General features: G+C 42.9%; 2 protein-coding genes across 2 annotated transcripts in view; both read right to left on the reverse strand.

Moving 5' to 3' along the window:
- DNAJB6 (DnaJ heat shock protein family (Hsp40) member B6) overlaps positions 1–4,604 on the reverse strand; it is a 61,905-nt gene extending 57,301 nt beyond the window's left edge. Inside the window, exon 1 of the mRNA XM_054991135.1 lies at positions 4,440–4,604. The gene's annotated coding sequence lies outside the window, so the exon portion shown is untranslated. The remainder of the gene's footprint in view (positions 1–4,439) is intronic.
- An 8,322-nt stretch (positions 4,605–12,926) lies between these two features.
- Positions 12,927–21,350, reverse strand: part of UBE3C (ubiquitin protein ligase E3C) — a 72,534-nt gene continuing 64,110 nt past the window's right edge. Inside the window, exons 20-23 of the mRNA XM_054991132.1 lie at positions 20,043–20,231; positions 19,878–19,944; positions 18,422–18,552; positions 12,927–14,955 (exon numbers count right to left, since the gene is read on the reverse strand). Coding sequence (XP_054847107.1) covers positions 14,785–14,955; positions 18,422–18,552; positions 19,878–19,944; positions 20,043–20,231 — 558 coding nt within the window. The 3' untranslated portion in view covers positions 12,927–14,784. The remainder of the gene's footprint in view (positions 14,956–18,421; positions 18,553–19,877; positions 19,945–20,042; positions 20,232–21,350) is intronic.

Raw genomic sequence — 21,350 nt, forward strand, 5'->3', positions numbered from 1 at the left:
TTCAGCTAATCACATCTGCACTCACAACTCTAAGGGCCTCCAGGGAGAGTAGTTCCCTGCAACACGCAATACCCAGAAGGAAACAAATTTATCTGTTTAAACAGAAAGACACCCATGAGACTCATACTTTGTCAAAGCATCTCATGTGCCATATAGGGCAATGGCTCTATGCCATGGAATAAATATGACTAATTTGGGAATACTTCCTTGCAGTTATGTCAATATAACTATGTCAGTACACTTCGTACCCCTCACTTCTTCCTCCTAAGCGTATCAACTGTCCAATGAACTCCCTGGTCGTTACTGCCTGCCTATGCACCTATACTTGCAAGCTCCTCGTCTCTGCTTGCCTGTCTTGACATGTCATTCTTGGGCCAGAAGCCTTTGCCCTATGCACCCGCTTACAGGAATTTCCACTGTAAAATCTTATGTCTAAACATCGCAGGCTACTCCAAAGTATAAATTGTATGAAGAAGAAAGCCCCTCAGACTGTTTAACCTACTTCATTGCAAGCTTGCGGATTTCTAACAGGGCTGGAAAAATCTCATGCAACTAGGTGCTGGCATTAAATTTTATGCTCCGCAAAATTGCTACTAGTGCACCCTTGCTTATTAGAGAAAGGTGAGTCACCACTCAAGCTAATCTAGTCAGGGTTGGGTTTTTTATTATTTGTATGGAAGCCTGTCTTCTGGCTCCTATGCCACTCTGAAGCCTGTGTAACACACAAGTCAAACTGCCAGACAAATCTGAGACACAGCTTCAAATCTCCACTGTGCCATGGAAGCTCGCTGGGTGACCTTGGGCCAATCACATGCTCTCAGAATAATCTACCACACAGGGATGTTGTCATGGGATACAATGGAGAAGTCATTAGCTGTTTTAAGTCCCCATTTGGAAGAAAAGCAAGATATAATTATGTAAAATAAATAAAATGTTAAAATATTTTATTTAAGTAGTAATACAGGGCTCAACAAATCCTAGGCAACAGCTTACCGTGATGCACCAGAATTCCATCACAGTTCTTAGTATTTTTATCAAATGTACATGCTTTTTTGTTTCTTAGCTTGGTTGACTCCTCCCAACATTTTTGTTCACTCCCTCTCTCCCCAGCTGACACTGGAAGGACTTGGCTAGATTCAGAAAGCTCTGTCCCCACATCTTATAACAAGGATATATGGAGTGGAGCTTTCTGAATCTAGCCAACACCCCTTCTTCAACTACGATTGAAGAGTGAGTGGGCAAGAGCTGTTGCTATCAGAAGCTGCCAAACTAAGATGAAGTATTTTTCAAATGCACCTTTCACCTCTTAGCTTAGCTGCTGCTTCTTTCAACAGCTCCCAAAACAAAGAGGGAGTCTGCTAGCCATCCCATCATCGTTATGGGTAACATGATTATTTGTGGCATGAAAGGCACAATATATCATTCATATTGCATTCATGCATCTTGAGTAACGCAACAGGAGCTATGAAAAGGAATATTCCTTAAGAATGGCTTTACTGAGATCCTTGGGTATATTTGTAAGTTAGCCCCAGGTCCTAATATTATTAAACAAAACAAAACACAAAAAATGAGCACTGCAGAGCTTCAAAATGGGAGTTTTATATCTGGGCTGGCAGTCAGCTGTAGTGATAACAACCCTACAATAATATGCAACATTGCTTTCTCACTGTATTAAAAAGATTACAAGAAACTGAATAGTTAGCATTGGCTTTTGTGGAAGTTATTACAAAATGTAGTCATTAATACACAAACCCTGGAGGCTGAAAAATGAGTCTGGCTCCTCAATTCAAAGACAATCTTTCAAAGCCTGTAGTAACATGAAATAATTTACCCACAACAGTGTTTTAGACAAAAGCATCTGCATTTCAGTGTGACTGTCCTGAACATTTTTAAAACCTAAATTTCTTACTCTGCCTTGCAATCTTTCTAGACAAATGCCAGCATACAGTTCCACAAGTAAATGTGAAGATTCTCATGAGGAGTTGCGTGCAAAGCTACTTTATATGTGTGAGGATGCGTGGGCAGTATTAAACAACACAAACATTAAAGCAGCTTAGAGCAGGACACCTGAGTGACTCCCTCCTAAGCCCACATATAATGGTCTATAATTAGAAGAATTAGTTCTTCCCGTGCTCTCTTCTTCCCAAGTGAATTTGGGGCAATATGGGGGTTATTGTCACTTTCACCAAGCGAGTATAAGTCTTCTGGTAAAAAGTCTGGGTAGAATGCTACCTGCACTATTTTTAAAGAACCACTGGTTCTATTCTTATGAGTATCAAATTCACCCTACAAGACGATATAATCCCCAGAGATTCCCCAACACTTCCCTAAATCAGACACCAAAAGTACTCTTGGTTTGGTCTGGCTGCCTTCTCTGGATTGCATAAGAATTTTCTCCACATTCTCTTACTACATTTCTAAGTAATAACAGTTTTAGCAGGAAAACATTATGCTAACATTATTCTATAACATAATTATGTTCCAAGTATTTATCAAATTATTTACAGAATTAAGATCTAAACCTTTGATTCCCTCACTTCAAAATTACTTCTACTAATTGCAGTTTCTAATTGTTCTATATTCTATATAGTTAGTTTTGTAAACTAACTTGGGTAACTTGTATAGGAATTTTCCCTAAAATTCCAAAACCAAAGATTTTTGTAAAAGACAATAAACCAGATGCCATAGAGTATCATAACAGTAATAACTTATACACTACTCTTCTGGACAGTTTAGTGCCACACTCAGAGCTGTGAACAAAGTCAGTGTTATCTTTATCCCTACAATACAGCTGGGAGCTCGGCTGGGAGAGGTGGCTTACTCAAAGCTACCTGTTGAGTTAATGGCAGTAGTGGGAGTCGAACCAACCAACTGCTGATTCACAACCCAACCATTTAACCACTATGCTGTTTTATGGCCACCTGAAAGAAACTTAGGGACCTCAGGCACCCAAACCTTTCAGTTAGTGTAGCGGTTGAGCACGGGACTCTAATCTGGAGAACGCTGTTTGAATCCTCACTCCTCCACTTGAAGCCAGCTGGGTGACCTTGGGTCAGTCACAGCTTCCAGGAGCTCTCTCAGCCCCACCTGCCTCACAGGGTGTTTTGTTGTAGGAATAATAATGACAAACTTTGTAAACCTCTCTGAGTGGGTGTTCAGTCATCCTGAAGGGCAGTATATAAATTATTATTAATTATTACTACTTCTATACATCTAGGCACCTGAGCTGACCACATTAGGGAATTTTCCTAATTTTAACCTGTGTATCCAGTCATAGGAATCTCTTTTTTTAAAAAAAGCTTTAAAAAAACAGAATCCAAGCCAGCTAATAAAGCAAGCAAGCTGCTATTTCAAAATTTCTGAGAACTCACTATTTTGTGTCAGACGTCCTTTGTGCTCTAGCAATTAGATTATGATTAGATAATACACACAAGACTTCAAACGCTTAGGCAGAAAACCCCATAAACACAAACACCCTTCTATTTCCTCCTTCAACTCTAAACCAGACTGAGCCGGGAATCCCGGAACAGGTACGAGGCGGCGCATCCCACTGAGTCCGGGGGGGGGGGGGACTCCTGAGAAGACACGCAGCGGCTCGAGAGATGCTGGCTTATTAGGCCGCTTTCCCCTTAAGCGACATCAGCTGACGCCTTCCCTTCAGAGCCTGGTTCTCTGCACTAGTTCAAACGACGTGACAGACATTTTGGATTCCCCCCCCATCCCTTTCATTTCACGGTTTTTAAAATGGTTGAAGCGTTTCGTTTCGAGCGGGCGACTTGAGGGGGGGCGCTTTTTTAACCCCGCAGTCCACCATCTTCTATCGTTAAATAATCCAGTGATGATCAAAGAATCCAGTGGCACTTGAGAGACCGACTCGATTTTCCTGGGAGTGAGAAGAGAACACCCCCCCCCCGGGGAAATCTTTAAGGCGCTATCGGACTCTTCGACTGCAGATCCGCCTGAAGCCCCCTCAGGGAAGCCATTCCTCCTCACGTACGTTATCGGCCCTCAACAAAAGCAACAGGCGCTCCCTCAGAGCAGCCTCTCCCCGCCGCCCCATTCTTACAGGGCATCATTATGAGCCTCCCCGGGGGGGGGGGGGAAGGTCTCTTCGCAAACTGCACAGCGCCCCCTTGGGTTGCTTTGCTGAGGCTGCAGAGAATTGCGGGGCTGCCTACCGACCCTTCAGGGAGGACGTGCGGCCGAGTCCAGGCGGGGAGAAGGCAACGGACCCCCTCAACCCGCAGGGGACAGACAAAGCGGGGCGCAAGAGGAGCCAATAGACGAGCCCCCTCCCGGCGTTCCAACCAATCACAAGAGAGGATTTGGGGGGGGGAGACGCCCACGCGCCGCGAACCGTCCGGAGGCCCCAATCCCGCCGCGGCCCCTCCCCCTTCCCTCCGCTTCAAGGGCCCCAACGGCTCTCCCGAGGCGCTTACCCGCCGGGGGTCTCCTTCAGCGAGGCTCTCTTCCCACAATGCTCTTCTTTTTCCCCCTCTTCCCCCCTCCACTCACGGAGCAGGTTCCTTTGCGCGCTCTCAGTCGGTGACAGCAACGACGGTCACTCTGCCTCCCAGGCCGCAAACAGGAAATACATCATACGCAGACAGAGGAGGGGCGGGCCCTCCTTCGCGCCGCCCGGTAGAGCGTTAACGGTCACTTCCGCCCAGCTCGTGGACGTTCCGGAAGCTTCTGGAAGAGGAGGTGGGGGTTTTTTTCCTCCGGAGGCCTCGAGAGAAAGCGCGGGCGCCACCTGGTGGTTGGGATGCGGCGGTGCGCTTTCTCGGAAAGGCGAAAGGAGAAAAGTCCATAAACTCATCACCGTTTCAGGGACGAGTTTTTCCCCCAGGCACGTTTGATTATTTTGCAGAAAGCCCGACATTTGCGGCCTTGCCTGATGGTATAAATAGTGTGTATGTAGTATTTGCTTAAAAGTTTTTTTCTGTAAATAATCTTGTTGCAATTCGTACAACAGCCCTGTAAGGCAGGAAAGTATTTTTCATCCTACTTCGAGGCAGAGATTGAGAGAGGAGGGTGGGGGGGAGCCTGGTCTCTCTGTTGCCTACCATCCCACTGGGGACTGGCAGTAGGGTTGCTAACTCCGGGATTTGGGGAAAGGAGGGTGCTCAGTAGGGCATATTTCCATACAGACTACCCTCCAAAGTTTCAGTTTTCGCCTTGGGAACTGGAGATCAGTTACAATTTCAGGAGATCTTCAGGCCATACCTGGAGGTTGGCAGCCCTTGCTAGTGGTGTAGTTGCCAGCTCCAGGTTGGGAAATTCCTTGAGATTTGAGGGATGAAGCCTGGAGAGGATAGGGGCCTCAGTATGGTTTATTGCCATACAGTCCGCCTTCCAAAGTAGCCATTTTCTCTAGGGAAACTGGTCTCTGTGGTCTGGAGAGCAGTTGTAATTCTAGGAGATCTCTAGGCTGGCAACCCTAGAGCAGAATAAATTTTCTTTTTAAAGTGGCAGTGTGCCAATAGCATAGCATCACTTCTGGGTTTTTTATTATAGAGTTTGTCAAGATCCTAGAGCATCATGCTGACAAGATGATGTCACTTCCAGCGATCTGCCTACCATGATTGCACTACTGATGTACCCTTGTTACCCCTGTTCCTGCCCCGTCACAGTCCCAATGGTTGACAGCCTTAGTGAATGGCCCGATTAAGAATACCTAGTATTTGTGGCAGAGGCACAATTTGAACTAGCTCACAGCTCCTTCTCCTAACCTCTATGTAATCCTCAGCATGGCACCTATGGGCACCATGCTGCCCACATGTTTTTCCATCAATGTGCCTCTTCCTCAAAGCAAAGAGCCAATCCTGATCTTCCTCCACCTCTTTGGAGCAGGAGGTAGGGTTACCAGATTCAAGGCAGGACCATAGAACCTAGGAGAAGCCCTGAGTAACTATGGTACATCATAAAAGCCTAGGAGAAACTGCCCTCTGTAAAGGTACTAAAGGCCAGAAGTCAACTGGGGGTTGAAAGTGGGGTGGGATTGCTAATAGCTGGTCTCCTACGGGCCTTCAGAGTGGATTTTTCTCCCAAACTCTGAAAAATACCTGAAGAGGATTCTAAACAGTTCTGGTCATAGATGCAGAGGAGTTAGCCGTGTTCAAAACTTTTTAAATCAAAAAGAGTCCAGTAGTCTTAAAGGTGCTACTGAACTCTTTTTGATTTAAAAAGTTCTGGATCACATAGAACATAACTGTCCTGCGTTCTGCAGGCTGGCCTAGTCTGGATTCCTCTGGAGTAAGGCCACTGGCTTGGCCAGCCAGGCTCAGGAGCACAGAGCCAGGGCTGGCCACTTGGAACACAGGGCTTATGTTTTGGGGACTGGGTAATCTAGCAAGGCAGCCATCTCAGACATCAGCCTAAATAGGCTGGGTGTTCATCAGGCTCAGCTGCACTTGCTGGCAGGCGTTGAAGCTCTTGAAGCTGTGCAGTGCTCTGGCTAGGATCCTACAACGGAGTACCACTTGCAGCACTCTTCTCTTGATCTACCTGGAAGCTGTGTGCAGCCAGTCTGGCACTTTGCCTCCTTTGTGCCACCTCAGCCTGGGCCTTTCGCTGCTGCCATTCCTGGGGAGTGGGAAAAGGTCCGGGGGGGCATGGGCCCAGGTTTGTGTCCTGCCTGGCAGAGGTCTAGTAGTTATCTCCAAGGCCTGTGGCAAGGTGTCTCTAGCAGGGCGGCCTCTGGCACTGCTGGAATATAGTCAGCAGGTGCCTCTGTATCATCAGGCCCTCCCTGATCCTGTTGCTCCTTCTGGTCCCCTGGACTTGGCCTCTCAGGCTTTTCCTCTGGGGCCTCCAAGTCAGTCATTGGGCTGGTCAGAGGGGCTCATGGCACTAACTGACCAGTTATATCAGCATCAATCCTGAAGATAAAATGATTAGTATGATCTACAGAAGACAAGCATACAGAAGCCTGCAAGCAGGGCTTTTTTTCAGCAGGAACGTGGTGGAATGGAGTTCCGGCACCTCTTGAAAATGGTCACATGGCCGGTGGCCCCGCCCCCTTATCTCCAGACAGAGGGGAGTTTAGATTGCCCTCTGTCTGGAGATCAGGGGGTGGGGCCACTGTCCATGTGACCATTTTTGCCGAGGGCGATTTAGACTTTTAAAAACTCCCCCCTTGTTCAAGTTGAACCAAAGTGACATTATTGTGCAGTCCTGAGTTTCACCACCTCTTTTCCCAGAAAAAAGCCCTGCCTGCAAGTAATATCAAGTGGAAAGAAAGGTGGGCCGCTGTCACAAATTGTGAGCTTGGCCTACCTCACAGGGTTGTTGTTGTGAGAAAATGGAGGCGAGGAGAACAAAGTCCCAAGCCATTCTGAGTCCCAACAGGGAAGCAGTGTGATATAAATGTGTGTATGTGTAATGTGCCACCAAGTCACCTCCGACCTGTGACAACCCTAAGAATGAAAAACGAATGTGATATAAATAAATAAATGCAAGAACGAAAGAAGAATGCAGTTTAGGGGAACCTGTTCCCTTTTACTGGGCAGTGAGCCCCAGAATATCCCTTCTTCCAAGGACCTGCATTGATGACTATTACTACTTCCCTTTGTTTTATGACCACTCTTGTACACATCAGCGAATGCCTCTCCAAAAGGAAGGATGCAACAGCCTAAATATTACTGTATTCGTATGCAAATCAGTTATTTCCTTTCGAGTTCCCATCACTGGATGGGTATTTCTCTTAATAAGTATTCCCTTATGGGAATACCAGGCTAGTATTCCCAGTTGACCTCAAGCCAGGAGACTCCTAAATTTCCCAAGGCTGGAAGAAACAAAGGATGAGGTGTCCAGGGTGAAGGCCGTCACCCTGCTTCTTCCCTCTTTGTGAATTCAAGAGCTAATTGCTCTCAAGGGTGTTCCACGCAGCACTTGCAGCAATTTGAAAGGCAGAGCCCTACTTCCTCGTTTGCAGCCTGGTGGCTTGCCATTGCCTCTTAACCCAGGGAAGTTGTCTGGCAGTCAGATGGAATAGGAAGAAAGATGACTTGTTGCGGTAAAGCTCAATGGGCTAGCGGTTTTCCAGAATGCATCGCCCACATGAACATGGATTCCTACAGACAATGCAGACATCATGTTCAGGGTTAAAAGAGACGAGCTTAAAACTGGGCCACACCTGCAGCCTGATTAGACTTCAGAATGCATGAAGAGGCATGTCTTGGGCATACACTTGGGTGCTGCTGCCTATGCCCTAGAGCCAAATACGGCTCTTTGAAAAGGGAATCTTGATGTTACGGCATATTGAAGCAGAATGGAATGGCAGGCAAAGAATTTCATGGGACCAAAGGGCTTTTTAGTGACGCTTTACAGAAAGGGAAATGTTAGTGAACAGTTGCCAATAATCTAGTTGCAATAAATGCGCGGATTTATGTCAGTGTATTAAAAACAGGTAGATCCTCTGTGGATTTCTTATTGTGAAATCTCATGTGTACCACTTCCTAATAAAGGACATGCAACAATCAGTGTTTAGGGCTGGAAAATATCACACACATATTTTTGCACTGCAAATTCTGCCAAGAAGAAAGGATACAATTAATTATCCCCACTACTCTATAGATTTAAACCATTAGAGTATTACATGGATTTTAGTCCCAAAACCCTGTGGGTATATCTTTTAGAGGATAGCCAGAGAACTGTATCTTACACAGTTGCAAAATTCTGTGTGATAGCACTCAGACAGGGGTATCATTTGACAAAGGAAACATCAATTGCTGGGAAGTGAATTAACGAAGTGAAATACTAAGTTACATAGTTTCAGTTATGCAAACAGGCTTTCTTATACTCTGTTGATCTCTTGCTTTGCATTTTTAAGTACTTTAGCTGTCTGATGATCAAAGGTTGCTGACCCCAGATGTACACTATTGCCAACCCTAGGCCTGAACAATTGCACTCAGAAGTCATGCACCAGGTTGTGCCAGCTGTCCATGGATTACAGGCATAGGAGTGCCTGGGTTGTTAAAGCCATGTTAGCAAAGCAACGCTGTACCATTTCTTCTTTACAAAATCCAGGCACTTTCTCCCATCTATCTGAAACTTGGCATTGAGAATCTACCTGGCAAGGGGAATAATCTGGCCAATTTAAAAATAAAAATAAAAATGGCTGTAAAACAGCAAAGTTATAAAATAACACTGAGTTTGGGGATGTGCATGAATTGTAAAAAAAAAATTGCACATAATAAACCACCTATCTGTTGGTTGAAATGCTATCAAAATTTAGGATTTTTCAGGGAGGGGGTATTCTTTTGTTTGATGAAAATCCCGTTGGTATTATGGAACTGTGGAAAAAGTGTATTGAATGTTAGTGTGGCGGAGAGTGCCCTCAAGTCACAGCTGACTTATGGCAACCCTTGGCGGGGTTTTCATGGTGAGACACTAACAGAGGTGGTTTGCCATTGCCTGCCTCTGCAACCCTGGTCTTCGTTGGAGGTCTCCCATCCAATTATTAACCAAGGCCGACCCTGCTTGGCTTCTGAGATCTGACAAGATCACACTCACCTGGGCTATCCAGGTAAGGGCACTGAATGTTAGTAGCCATAAAAAAAAGTTGTGATAGCAGGGATTGCTGCAGGAAAACAAGGCAGTGCCAGAGAGATAGATCCTTCTTGTTACCTGTGTGGGAGTAGCATAAGAGGAGAATCTCACACACGCACGCACGCACAAAATTGCTTAGTATGTGTTTGCAAAAAGGGGAGGAACTTAAGATGCCTTTATGAAAAGGTCTGAGAAGCAGACAGAGCACTGCCAGAATGAGCTCATGCCGAGGAGGGAGCAGGGAGCAGAGAGTAGAAATTAACTGTTTCTACAATGGAGGGAAATGAGCTATGAGGTACCACAATGATCACTTTTGGGACTGGTGCTATTTAATTTGTTCATAAATTATTTGGGATTCGGAGCAGTGTAGTAGCCAAGGTTGCAGACAACACACAATTATTCAGGATGCTGAAAATCAAGGCAGTTTGGGAAGAACTACAAGAGAATCTCTCCAAGTTGGGTGAGTGGGTAACATGAGTGGGCAAATGAAGTTCAGGTGATGCGTGTTGGGACCAAAAATCCTGACTTTAAATATATGCTTATGAAGTCTGGACTGAGATCTTGGGGTTGTAGCAGATAGTTCCTTGAAAACATCGATTCAGTGTGTGGCAGTGGTGAAAAAAGGCAAACTCTGTGCTAGGGAATATTAACAGGAATTAAAAATAAAATGGCCAGTATTCTAAAGTGCTTTGTAAACTGTTTTTAAATTACATATCCCACATTAGACTGGAAACTGTATTCTGTATCCTTTTGGCGTTTAAACAAGCGTTTTGCAAGTCTCTCCCCTCTCCCCCATTGTGTTTACATGTTCAGCTGAGCTCCCAAAAGCATGCTATGAATTAAGCCATGGCTCAGCTTCTCTGCCACGCAGGGAACAAATGCACGGTAGTCTCTCAGACAGGGCTCACTTAGAAATGAGGCTCTGTGCCCCCACCAGCCTTTGCCTTTTACCTAGAAGTTGGGCCTGCTAGCATGGCTGGCCCTAATGAATTTGCCTGTGATACGCCCACAAAGAGGGGAATGCTTCCAATATCATTGCCCAGTAATTCGGACTAGGGACTGGGAGCCATTTTCAATTACTTGGAGGTATAGTGGCTGGAGCAATCAAAAAACAACCCTCATTTTCTCTCGCCTTGGTTGCTAGCTGTGACTGAATGAGCATTAAATGCCAGGATTATCACCTGCTGCATCCAGAGAAAGAAAGGTAGAGTTAAAACAACTGCCTGAGAGGAGAACGATTGGCATGCTGCTCCCGCCTCTCTATGATTGGCCAGCAAGAAGGTAACAAATTGGAGCTGACAGGATTGTCAGGAGGGAGTTGACGCTTGGAATCTGACCAGGGAGGGTCAGGATGAGATTCCTGTGTGAGGAAAAGGAGATAAAAGTTTGCCCCTACTGTGACAGCTTGTGGTTAATAAAAAGCTTTTAGTTGAAGAACCAAAGTGGGAAAGCCAGCACTAATTTTACTTAGACAAGCTAGAACTGAGCGCGTGTGGTTGGCAGATGAAGTGGCTAGTAAAAGGAGACTTCCCTTCATCCAATAGAACAGGGTTATGTCTTTAGTGGAAGAATAATGCCTGTCCAGTGTCTGGAAAGAGGTTTTAGCTCTGTGGAGTACCCTGGGTCTGGAGTAAAAGGAAAAGAGGGCTGTGTGGTAGTCTGTACACCTAAGCTGTGAAGTGAAATTTCTGGAGGAACTTTGCTTTAAGTAACTTAAGTTTGAAACTACCAACCTCTCACATCTAAGATCTGTAAATATTTGAAACTAGGCTTTAAGATGATTGTGTCTCATACTTAAGATGTATACCTCAGCTTTCCTTTCCCTGTCTGTCTATATACCAACCCTCCCTGTTGAATAAATCTGCTGTTAACTTTACTTAACCTCTAGTGCCATTTCATTTTAAAGGAGATGTGGGCCTCTGCTTTTCCTCTACTTAATCATGGGCTAGGTGATAAACCAACTATATATACGTTCTTGAAGTGTGGGACAAAAGGAATTCTACGTTACATGCTACCAAAGGCTACCCAGCCGCAGCAAACAACCTCACTGGTTTTGGAGGGCATCTACCTCACAGTGAGGGAATGAATGGGCTGTACTAGCCCACTAAAGTACATTGATGCTCAGCATTCCAGCAGTACACATTTACATGTAAAGGAGATGGGGCATGTGAAATTATGGCCAGTGTTCACCGGTGTATCCTTTCTATAGTTTTTTTTTGGGGGGGGGGTGAATGTCGCCTATGTCATTCTTCCTTTCCTCCTTTTTCCACTAGACCCTTAGCACAGAGGAAATGGAGTTGCCATCACTTTGTCCTTTAACATCAGTCTATGCAGGCTGACTTGTGAGCTTCCAAAGTTAGTTATTAGACCACTCATGCCATTTAGTAAACTATTGATGGGCTGAGAAAGCAGATTCATTAGGCATGCATATGACAAGTGCTTGGGAAGAGATGTGTTGAGTATCTACTTGGGCACATCCCTCAGAAGTCACTAATTTTATTCTCCTCTTAAGGTTTTTTTTTTTAAAAAAAATGCTGGAACATGGGGGGGATTGTCCCATGTCTTCTCTTATTAAAGGTGGGTTGGGTGCCTTTCCAAATTACTGTAAGGCATCACAGTTCTGTTGAATGCCACTATACTACCAGCACCATAAATTGCAATGTTGCAGCAAGATAAATGGCTAAGCAGCAGTAAGTCCAGCTCACAGGCTTGGGCCACCAGTTTTCCAAGACATTTACAATGAGAGCATCTAAAAAACAGAGATTCTCTCTTCATGCCAAATGGATCATATATTCCATTCCAAGAACACCAAGAACCGGTGAAATTCCACAATGAACAAGGTGGGCAAAAACAGTGAGCTGGTGCGGCAAACTTCTTTGCCCCTAAGATCCCCCTTCATTCTTTGAAATGCGCTTGTGCCAAATACGGAGCCTTCTGCCATGTCACTGGGGCAACCCACACATGGCCATGGTATAGGAATGCTAGTGGAATTCAACCACAAATAACAAAACTAGGTATAAATCACTAACTATGATGGTTTACTGATGTCTACTACCATCTCTGTTACACTTATTAATGGAAAGGCAGTGCAATGGTTAAAAAGTGGAAGTATTTCAAAATGGCAGGCCTCTCCAAATGATACAGGCCAGGATCCAACTAACCATGTCAATAGTTCGAGGTGGTCAGAGGTGCTTGGGACCTGTTCTTGAATAGTGAGCCCTTCAAAAGTAATAAAACAAACTAAGCACATGCAAGAACTGTGGATCCTGTGGTCTTACGCCATTAAATATTTACAGAGAGATGTACAATAAGAGCAGCCAATATAATTATCAATCATACTGATGTGTCGTAACTCCACCAAAATCCTGGAAGTGTACAGTTCATTAGAAAAAGTTTAATTTGCATTTTACATCTTACAAACAAGGCAATTGCAATAAAACAAAATGAAATCAATTAAAAATAACTGCAAAATACTTAATGCTTTGGGTTATAAAATAAATAATGCTTTCTAAAGGAAATGTTCAGATTTTCTTTTTAAGAGAGGGCAGCAGGAATATTAGGAGGGTGGTTTCTATAGTCCTTCTGGGTTTCAGTCAATAATCCATATGTTTTTGTTCTTTAAAACATACACAGGCAGCCAACATTTAGGAAAAACACAGGCAACATATTGTAACAATTTCCATAAATAAAACAGCTTCGAGCAAAACCAAAAAGAAAACAACTGTTTTATTTCTATACATTGGGACTACAAATAGTATTTTTAACACTTCATTTTTTAATCCAAATCATGAAATTATACATTTTGTACTAACACTAGTAAACATCTTAAAATCACTCAGAGCTCTTTTGCACATTTAAAATATATTGCTATTTACTGCTAATTAAATATGAAATTCAGGAGCTTCCTGCAGCAGTAAAATAGGTTATTTTTTAAAGTCCAGAGACCATAAATGGCGTAGCCCCTGTTGTAAAGTTCTTGGGTCTCTTTTAGTGGATGAACTTGATTCTGCCTGTTGATGATTTAAGTTCCAATTATTTATATATAATTTTTTTAAAGTGAGAATTGCACATGAAGGTGTCGATCCAGCGCTGGGGCCATTTCTCAGCCATCTCCTCTCATATGAAACAAACATTTCAAATACAGACAATTGTCAGATTTCCCCCTCCTCCGCGTCCAAACAGACCTGTAAGCTGTGCAAAGTGGGCCCCTGGGTGCTTAAGCCACAGAAAATAGTGAGAGCAGCCAGCCCAGAGTTTGTACACCACACACATACACACACACACACTTAACCTGGGTGGACGAAGCAAATGAAATTACATGAACGCTTGCAGGCTTTCAGATATAAAAGATAAAGCCTGATGCTGCAGTTCAAAATTATTTTTAATAGCCGATACAAATATCTGCTTTTTTCAAAGTCACAACTATCGTAATCTATACGCTGAAGATTGATACATTTTTTAAAAAAGTCTACAGGCACAGAAGAGAAAATGAAAGAATGGCCGGGGGGAGGGGGGAATCCACACAGATAGTTACATCAGCTTGTAACAACGTTCAACTGATCATGACAAAGGTTTAGGTAGTAACTGAAGACCAAGCGTGACCATCTGGATTTCAAAAACACAGAAAGGACATAAAGCTCTCTCTAACACTTACTACCAAGATAATCAAAATGAATTCGGCTCTCAGTTGTAACAAATTGCAGTTGCAGAAAGATTTGTAAACAATTTCTGCTGCTTGAAAAAAGATGTGGAACTATTTTCATCACTAGTCGTTTTTAGCCTCTTGTTTCTGGGACGCTTGAGGAAAAAATGGTTTTGCTTCCCCCTCCGAGGAGACCTCCCTGTATTCATCCCAGCGGTTGCTTTGCACGTTGCTTTATTGCCAGGCTTGTGATTTGTATCTGAACAGCACAAACTCAAAAGCTTCATCTTTGGTTATTTTCACTAAGATGGTTGCTGTGCTCAAACATGCTCTTCCCTTGGAAAAACCTACCAAAATTGCACGCAGCATTCATTAATTTAAATCAGAACAAGGTAGCGTCAATGTAGTTAAATGCTAACGAGTGACAGCAAGTTAACATCTTTCGCTAAACTGAAACCTACTGGAGAGTGTTTGATAGGACAATGAGCGGCAGAAACCTACACGGGATTCCCTGAACCGACTTGGTATGAGCGCTGCTTATGGGGTAGGCACTGATTGATTAGTTCCTTGACGGGGCGTCTGATTAAACTTCAGCTCAGCTCAAATCCAGCAGCACATTCAATGGCGTAAAGAAGTTTGCTCCGCATAAGGTTTTCATCATAAAACTCTGGAAGCTTCAGTAAATTCATGCAGGTGCTGGCAGTGGGTAGTCTCTCTAGATCCGATCCTCCATTGTGTACACAAAAGGCAGGATACAATTCCTGGGGAACAGGAAGAAGATGCCAAGGTGAAGTGAGAATTACAGCACACCTCCCCAAACTGCGAAGAAATCATTCCACTTGCACTGCAGGCCACTTTTCTTTATGGCCCCTAAAGGAACCCCTGAAGCCAAACAGTGAAACTAATCAAAAGGCACCATCTTGGCTTCTACAACGAATGTAGGAAGAAATGCAAAACCTCGCAATATGGATCCCAATGATTAAAATAATTTTTCTCCTATCAGTTAATTTCTATAATTCATTTACGCAACAATGCAGTGATGGTCCTATTAACATTTTGCCCACTTCAGACTCTGGCCATGATCCAAAATGGTTCTGCAAGCACAAAGGATCTTAGGCCTGATCTTTTCTTAGTAGCTCTTTCCATAGTAGTCTCTCTATCACAGGTAAGGCCAGCTGCTTTTGAAACACAGCGTGCTCCTTACAAAATCAGAAGTTCTGCAAATATATTCAAGCCATAAATGGGAGGGGGGGGGGGAGAAGCAAGCTCGGCTCAGCGACAGAACATCTGCTTTGCCTGCAGAAAGTCCCGGGATCAACCTCCATCCAACGTTTCCTGTTAAATGGCAGCACATATTGAGAAAGAACCCTCTCTTACTGAGACCCTGGAGAGCTGCTGCTAGACTATAACTGAGCCGGTTAGAGAAGACTGTAACTGAGCTAAATGGACAGGGGCCGATCCGGCTCAAGGCACCTTGTTACTGTGTTTTATCAGATTTCTTATGCTAAAGCCAAAAAAATCAGAGCGCTTAGTGCTTATCCACAAATAGACATTTAAAGTATTCACAAACCACTCCTCTCTCTCAAAGCAGTACAACATTTACATTGAAATGTGTTGATCTTATACTTGTGAAGGCTCCAATCTTTGGGGGGGGGGCAGCATAGGTCAGCTGTTTGCTACGGACGGTGACTTGACCAAGGACAGTCTAGATCTTCTGAACACCTTAATATTTATGGGCTTTACATATTCATATGTTTCAGGGTGGAATGTTGCTTTTAAAAGCTCTGGGTTTGAAACTACCCAATAGCTTGCTATCCCAACAGGATATTGCACAGCACACAGGGATGCCTTACAAGCACCCTTAAAAGCCTCTAAGGATGAACATAAAATTATTTACTATGCAAAATGATTTTGCTAAGACCTTTACATACAGCTTTCTTTATCTCTGAGCAAGTCAAATCTCCCCCCTCCCCACCCCAATGAGGGACAAACAGGGCATTTGTGTGGCCCGCCCAAAGCTCTCGTTTTCATTGGCAAGAGTTTATTAATTTCATCAATAGCTCCAGTGAGTGAAAATAGATTCTCTGATTTTAGAAACTGCATGAGGAAGAAAAAAACCCTGACACCTTAAGCCAATAGGTTAATGAGATTTTAAGTTAAATTATTGTTTAAATGGAGGCCTTAAAATGTATGCCATGGCTAAAATGCTGTATTTTTAGTGTTCTTTTCAGAATGCTAATTGAATTTTCCTACTTTAAGCTTTAAAAATGTTAAAAATGAAGTTCTATATGGAAGTGTCATGCCAAGGGCACCATTTGTTGCATAATTAAATACCGGGCAACGGGAATCTGCAACAGAAGGGAAGCGTGAAGCATCATCAATTCACTGTGTGACCTGATTGGAACTTAACAGTTTCCAACTGCACTTTAATGATTTTTTTTTGTCTGTAACAATCTCATTTATTAAACTTATTAAACTTTAATTAGCTTTAGCATATGTTATTGTGAGCCCACGCTGCTGGCAGAGAAGACTCTCCATTTTTTCTTAAAATGGAAGACGATGTGACTGAGCTATTTATAAGCAAAGTACTTTAAGACACGCGGCAGTCTCTTAAATGAGTCTGGACTAACTTTAGCAAAAGGTGAGAATTCCACGATGTGGCACGGACAAAGAATTCAAAGCCAGAAGATAAAAAAGTTTCATTCTTAACAGTAATATTTAACGATCTCCCATTATAATACTGCTATATACAATTAATTATTGGAGGCATTCTGCACTAATTGCTGCCCTCAATATACTTCTTTCCTTAAATGAATCCACTTATTTCATGGCAAATACTAATTACTACTTACAGTACATGGTGCTCTTCATCTTCAGAGTACTGCACAAGCATAGATTTACAATCACTAAGTTATACTGCATGCTGCTCAAAATGCAGCCATATTGGCTAGGTTACAGGGGCCCATCATGGTAAAACTGCATCTGCTTCAATTTAGGTATCATACAAAACTGCTTGATATACCCTACTGGGGAGGGGAAAGTTATTTGTTAGCCTTTATTAGACTGTGTCAAGAATCTTTGCCACTGCATGGAGGAACAGGTCTCTGGAGAGAGGTCTCTGGCAAATACATTTTTTAAAATAAATAGATATTTTATGTTCCACTTCTCCATACCAAACAACATTTATTTATTTATTTGCTTCATTTATACCCCACCTTTCGCCACAATGGGAACCCAAAGCAGTTATATTGTCCCTTCAGTTTATCCTCACAACTACCCTGTGAGGTAGGCTAGCCTGAGAGTGTTTGACTGGCCCAAGGATCACCCAGCAAGCTTCTGCAGCAGAGTGAGAATTTGAACCTGGGTCTCAGAGATCCTAGTTCAACACTTTAACCGCTACACATGCATGGGTTTGCAAAATAGCTCATGGTAGGCACAGGCTTTGAAAGGGAGTAGCCAATTATTGAGTTTATACTACTCTCTAACGCCTTCTGCTCTCTCTGGAACAAATGAGGGTTGACTTCTCTCCTGCAAGCTTGGCTTTTGCAAGAGGTGTGAGTGGCACCACCACTTCCTGCAAAAGCAGTACAGGAATGCACAAACAGTATCCCTCTTGAAATGGGGAGGGGGTATAGAGGACGCAAAATTCCAGTGGGATAAGCTGTCCTGGGAGCTAAGTAAGATTCCACTGGGAGGAAGGAAGAGGAGGGCTGGGAGCAGCAACATACCTGTTCTCAGCAACCGTGTTTTGTGTGCATTCTACTGAATGTGAGGGAAGTCAAAATATTACTGGGGGCCCGCCCCTCCTCTCTGCCATGAAGAACTTGGTTCCAACAAAGTCCAGCACTGAGGACAAGTGGAGGAAAAGAAGGGTGGTTACTCCCCTGCTATTTGGGCTTTTTCTGGAAGAGGCACTTCGAACTGCTGAGTAGGTGAGTTAATTGATGGAGCTCTAGTTTTATGTGCACAACATAGACAAATCAGGTGTTAACAACAAGCTCATTTAACTGATTCCCAGTTTCTTCCTATATTAGTTCTGTGGTTCTCTACGTTGATGTTGAAAAATACTGAACAAATAATTCTTGGTGCTATTCTATTTTACTTCTCTTGTAAACCACCTCAATCTATCAGAGTGTAGGGTATATAAATATATTAAAATTAAATAAATAATGTCTCTAAATTCTAAGTGCAAATATTAAGTGAGAAAGAGTTCAAGAAAGTGAATACCTTAAACCCCAACAGAGGAGGGCGGGAGCAGCTGGTGACAAACTTCAGCAATTTACGTTTTTCTTCATCAGTGAAGCTTTCTACGACTCTCCAAAAAATCTTGATTACTGGATGATCTGCAGAATAACCACCTAGTTTTTCCAAAAGTAAATTAAGTTGTATTAAAGCTGAACAGCAATGCTACTGCACATCATGAGAAGACAACCAGAGTCTCTAATTGAATATACTGATAAACTTGACTCGTTTAAATGAATCACAAAGAAGTTCAACTAAGATCATGCCATGCATATTACTGTCCTTGTGGCTTTTTGTCAAGTTTCACAGTACACATTACAGGAAACAAGAAGGGCAGGCTTCCTGATCTGCATGTGTCATCAGAGAACCCGTCTGCACCGAGCCATGTTCCACATCTGGCACATCTGATCCCTGAAACTTCTGAGCATTTTTTCCAGGGATACAATTAATTTGTAACATCTATGAGATTCATCATGTTGAAGCAGCCCAAAGTTTTGAAAGCTAGCCCAATCACATACTAGTTTGTAAATTTTTGCACATTCGGTGCATGAAAGAATGAATTGCCACTAAAATCCGGCATCAATGAGTAAATGAATTGGGTTCCTCTTAGAGCACGTTACTGAGGAAGCAGATGCGAAATCTGACTATAGCTGGCTTCAGATCAGCGTGCGGATGGGCTTCTGCTCACATCTTGCAGCACGTCGATGGACTTTTGTTTACATCTAATGTCGTGAGATACTGTGAACATGCCACCAGTGTGAGCCTACCAGCAGAGGAATCGAACAGAAAAAGAAATTGACATAGGAAACAAGGACATTTCTTTATTGAGCTTGATTTATTGGTGAATCCGGATATCTTTGCACCTTATTGTAAGATTGTTGTCTGTAATCTGTATGATTCGGTTTAAATTACTGTATTGCAAAAAATAGGAAAAGTTGAGCACATTGCACTTTGAAATATACTGAGAAATTATATATTGGCATTTTGTTTCCTGTGGGTTTCCCCCCCTCCTCTCTTTTTTGTCAGTGCTTGTAACAGGAACGGCCATTCTAGTTTGGCTTAATCTTTAGAGATACTAAAGCATGAGATGACACAGTTTAAAGCTCCAAAGCCACCAGTCAGTGTGAAGAGGAAAGAGTAACTTTACTGATACTGTCCCTCAGGCATTATTAGAGTAATAAAACAGTCTGTCACTAGAAATATATCCGGAGCAATCAGGCACCGTGTCAAGAAAGCTAAGAAAAATTTTCAACTTTAAATTCATCTGAAGCACAACTCAACTGAATTTAAGACAATTATGTTCCATTAATCTCTATGGGAGAGAGAATTAGCCACATGCTTCATTAAAATCAGTGACACTTAACCGTGCTTAACTTTCCCAGATTGCATCCGTCATACCAGCTTGAAACACTTGGTTATTGCTTAACTATAACATACTTGCCTGAATAGTTGGTAAAAGTTTTAAGGTCATCTAGACTGATAGGAACCTGCGCACCAGAAATCAAAACCTAGAATGGACAGAAGAGAAAAACAGTATTTCAGTTGCAAGCATAAATTTATTTTAGGGTAATTTTTATATTATTTTCAAAGAATGATAGAATACTACCTGAATTTCTTGCTGATCAAACATCCTAAGCCACTCCAGATTAACAACATTGGCAAGACCCTGCCTGAAAGCCAGGCAATGCTGCCGGATCTGTTTGTTTAACCTGTAGTCTGCCACAAGATGGATGTATGCAATACGGTTAGCACTGGTGACGGGAATATCCTTTCCTCCTGGCTTCAGTTCAACCACCTGTAAAAATAAAAATCTTCTATGAAATAAAGGTCTCCCTCTCTCTCCCTCTCTCACACCAGACAATTGGTTTGTTACTCCCAACATGTTTCATGACAGTTTGCTGAAATGCAGCAGATGGCTCCTTCCATAGAGGCTTTCCAAAGTAAGTTGAAACCTCTCTTCCATTTCAAAAGGCCTTTTTTTGCACTGTGCTCATGCAGGGCCCCGTGGCCCTCACTTGGTCGCTTTAGCAATAAGTATGGATGCAGGGAGGGGATCAGTGGTAATAAAACTGCATAGAGGCAGGCCAGTGACCAGCAGTTACAGTTAGTAGACCTTGCCTCCTTCCCCAAGTTTTTTTCTCCTGGGTATGACCTTGCAGGTATTTCCATCTGCAATATCAGCAGTATTTATCCCAGTTTGTGACATGGTTGTGTCTTACTGGCACTTAACAACGCACAATGACATGTACAGTGTGTGGTTTAGGCCACACACACAAAGACAAAGCAAAAAGGTTTAGGTGTGGTAAGCTCCGTCATATTCTTTCAAATTCCTTCCCCAAAGTCACCTCAACTACTCCCAAATGCATCAGTGGTGGGGTGGGTGGGTATGTGTATAAATATCTGAAAAGCAGCCTTGAAGATCTTCCCTTTCTGCTATTTGTCTGTTTATAAACACCTCCCTGAAACTACTTTCCCATGCTAGGGGGAAAAGCAGCTAAAGGGAAAAGCAGGCATCAGAAAGAAATATGCACCTGCAGGCGTCATGAAGCGTTACCATAAATTAGTGATAATAAGACTGTTTAGAATTTTCCCAGTTTAGAATTTACCCAGTTTAGAATTTTCAGTCTTAAAGAGATTTCCCCAATTTTACTATTTTTTCCTAAGGCTGCAGTACCTGTTATTACTAGCTTTATATTACTTTCATACTCTTGAAATGATTCAATTCTGTTATGGACTGAGTCTAAAATTATTACTGAGTGAACATCTGAAAATATTAAATTTAAAACTTACACAGGCAGAAGCTGTGCTAGAAATCAAATTATTTTGAATGCATATGCACAGCAAACTAAAGTTAAAGCTATTTTGGAACCAGATTTAGCTTTATTTCACTATCAATACTGGATAAACGGTTAGA

The sequence above is a fragment of the Eublepharis macularius genome, chromosome 11, assembly GCF_028583425.1.
Source record: "Eublepharis macularius isolate TG4126 chromosome 11, MPM_Emac_v1.0, whole genome shotgun sequence".
Lineage (NCBI taxonomy): Eukaryota > Metazoa > Chordata > Lepidosauria > Squamata > Eublepharidae > Eublepharis > Eublepharis macularius.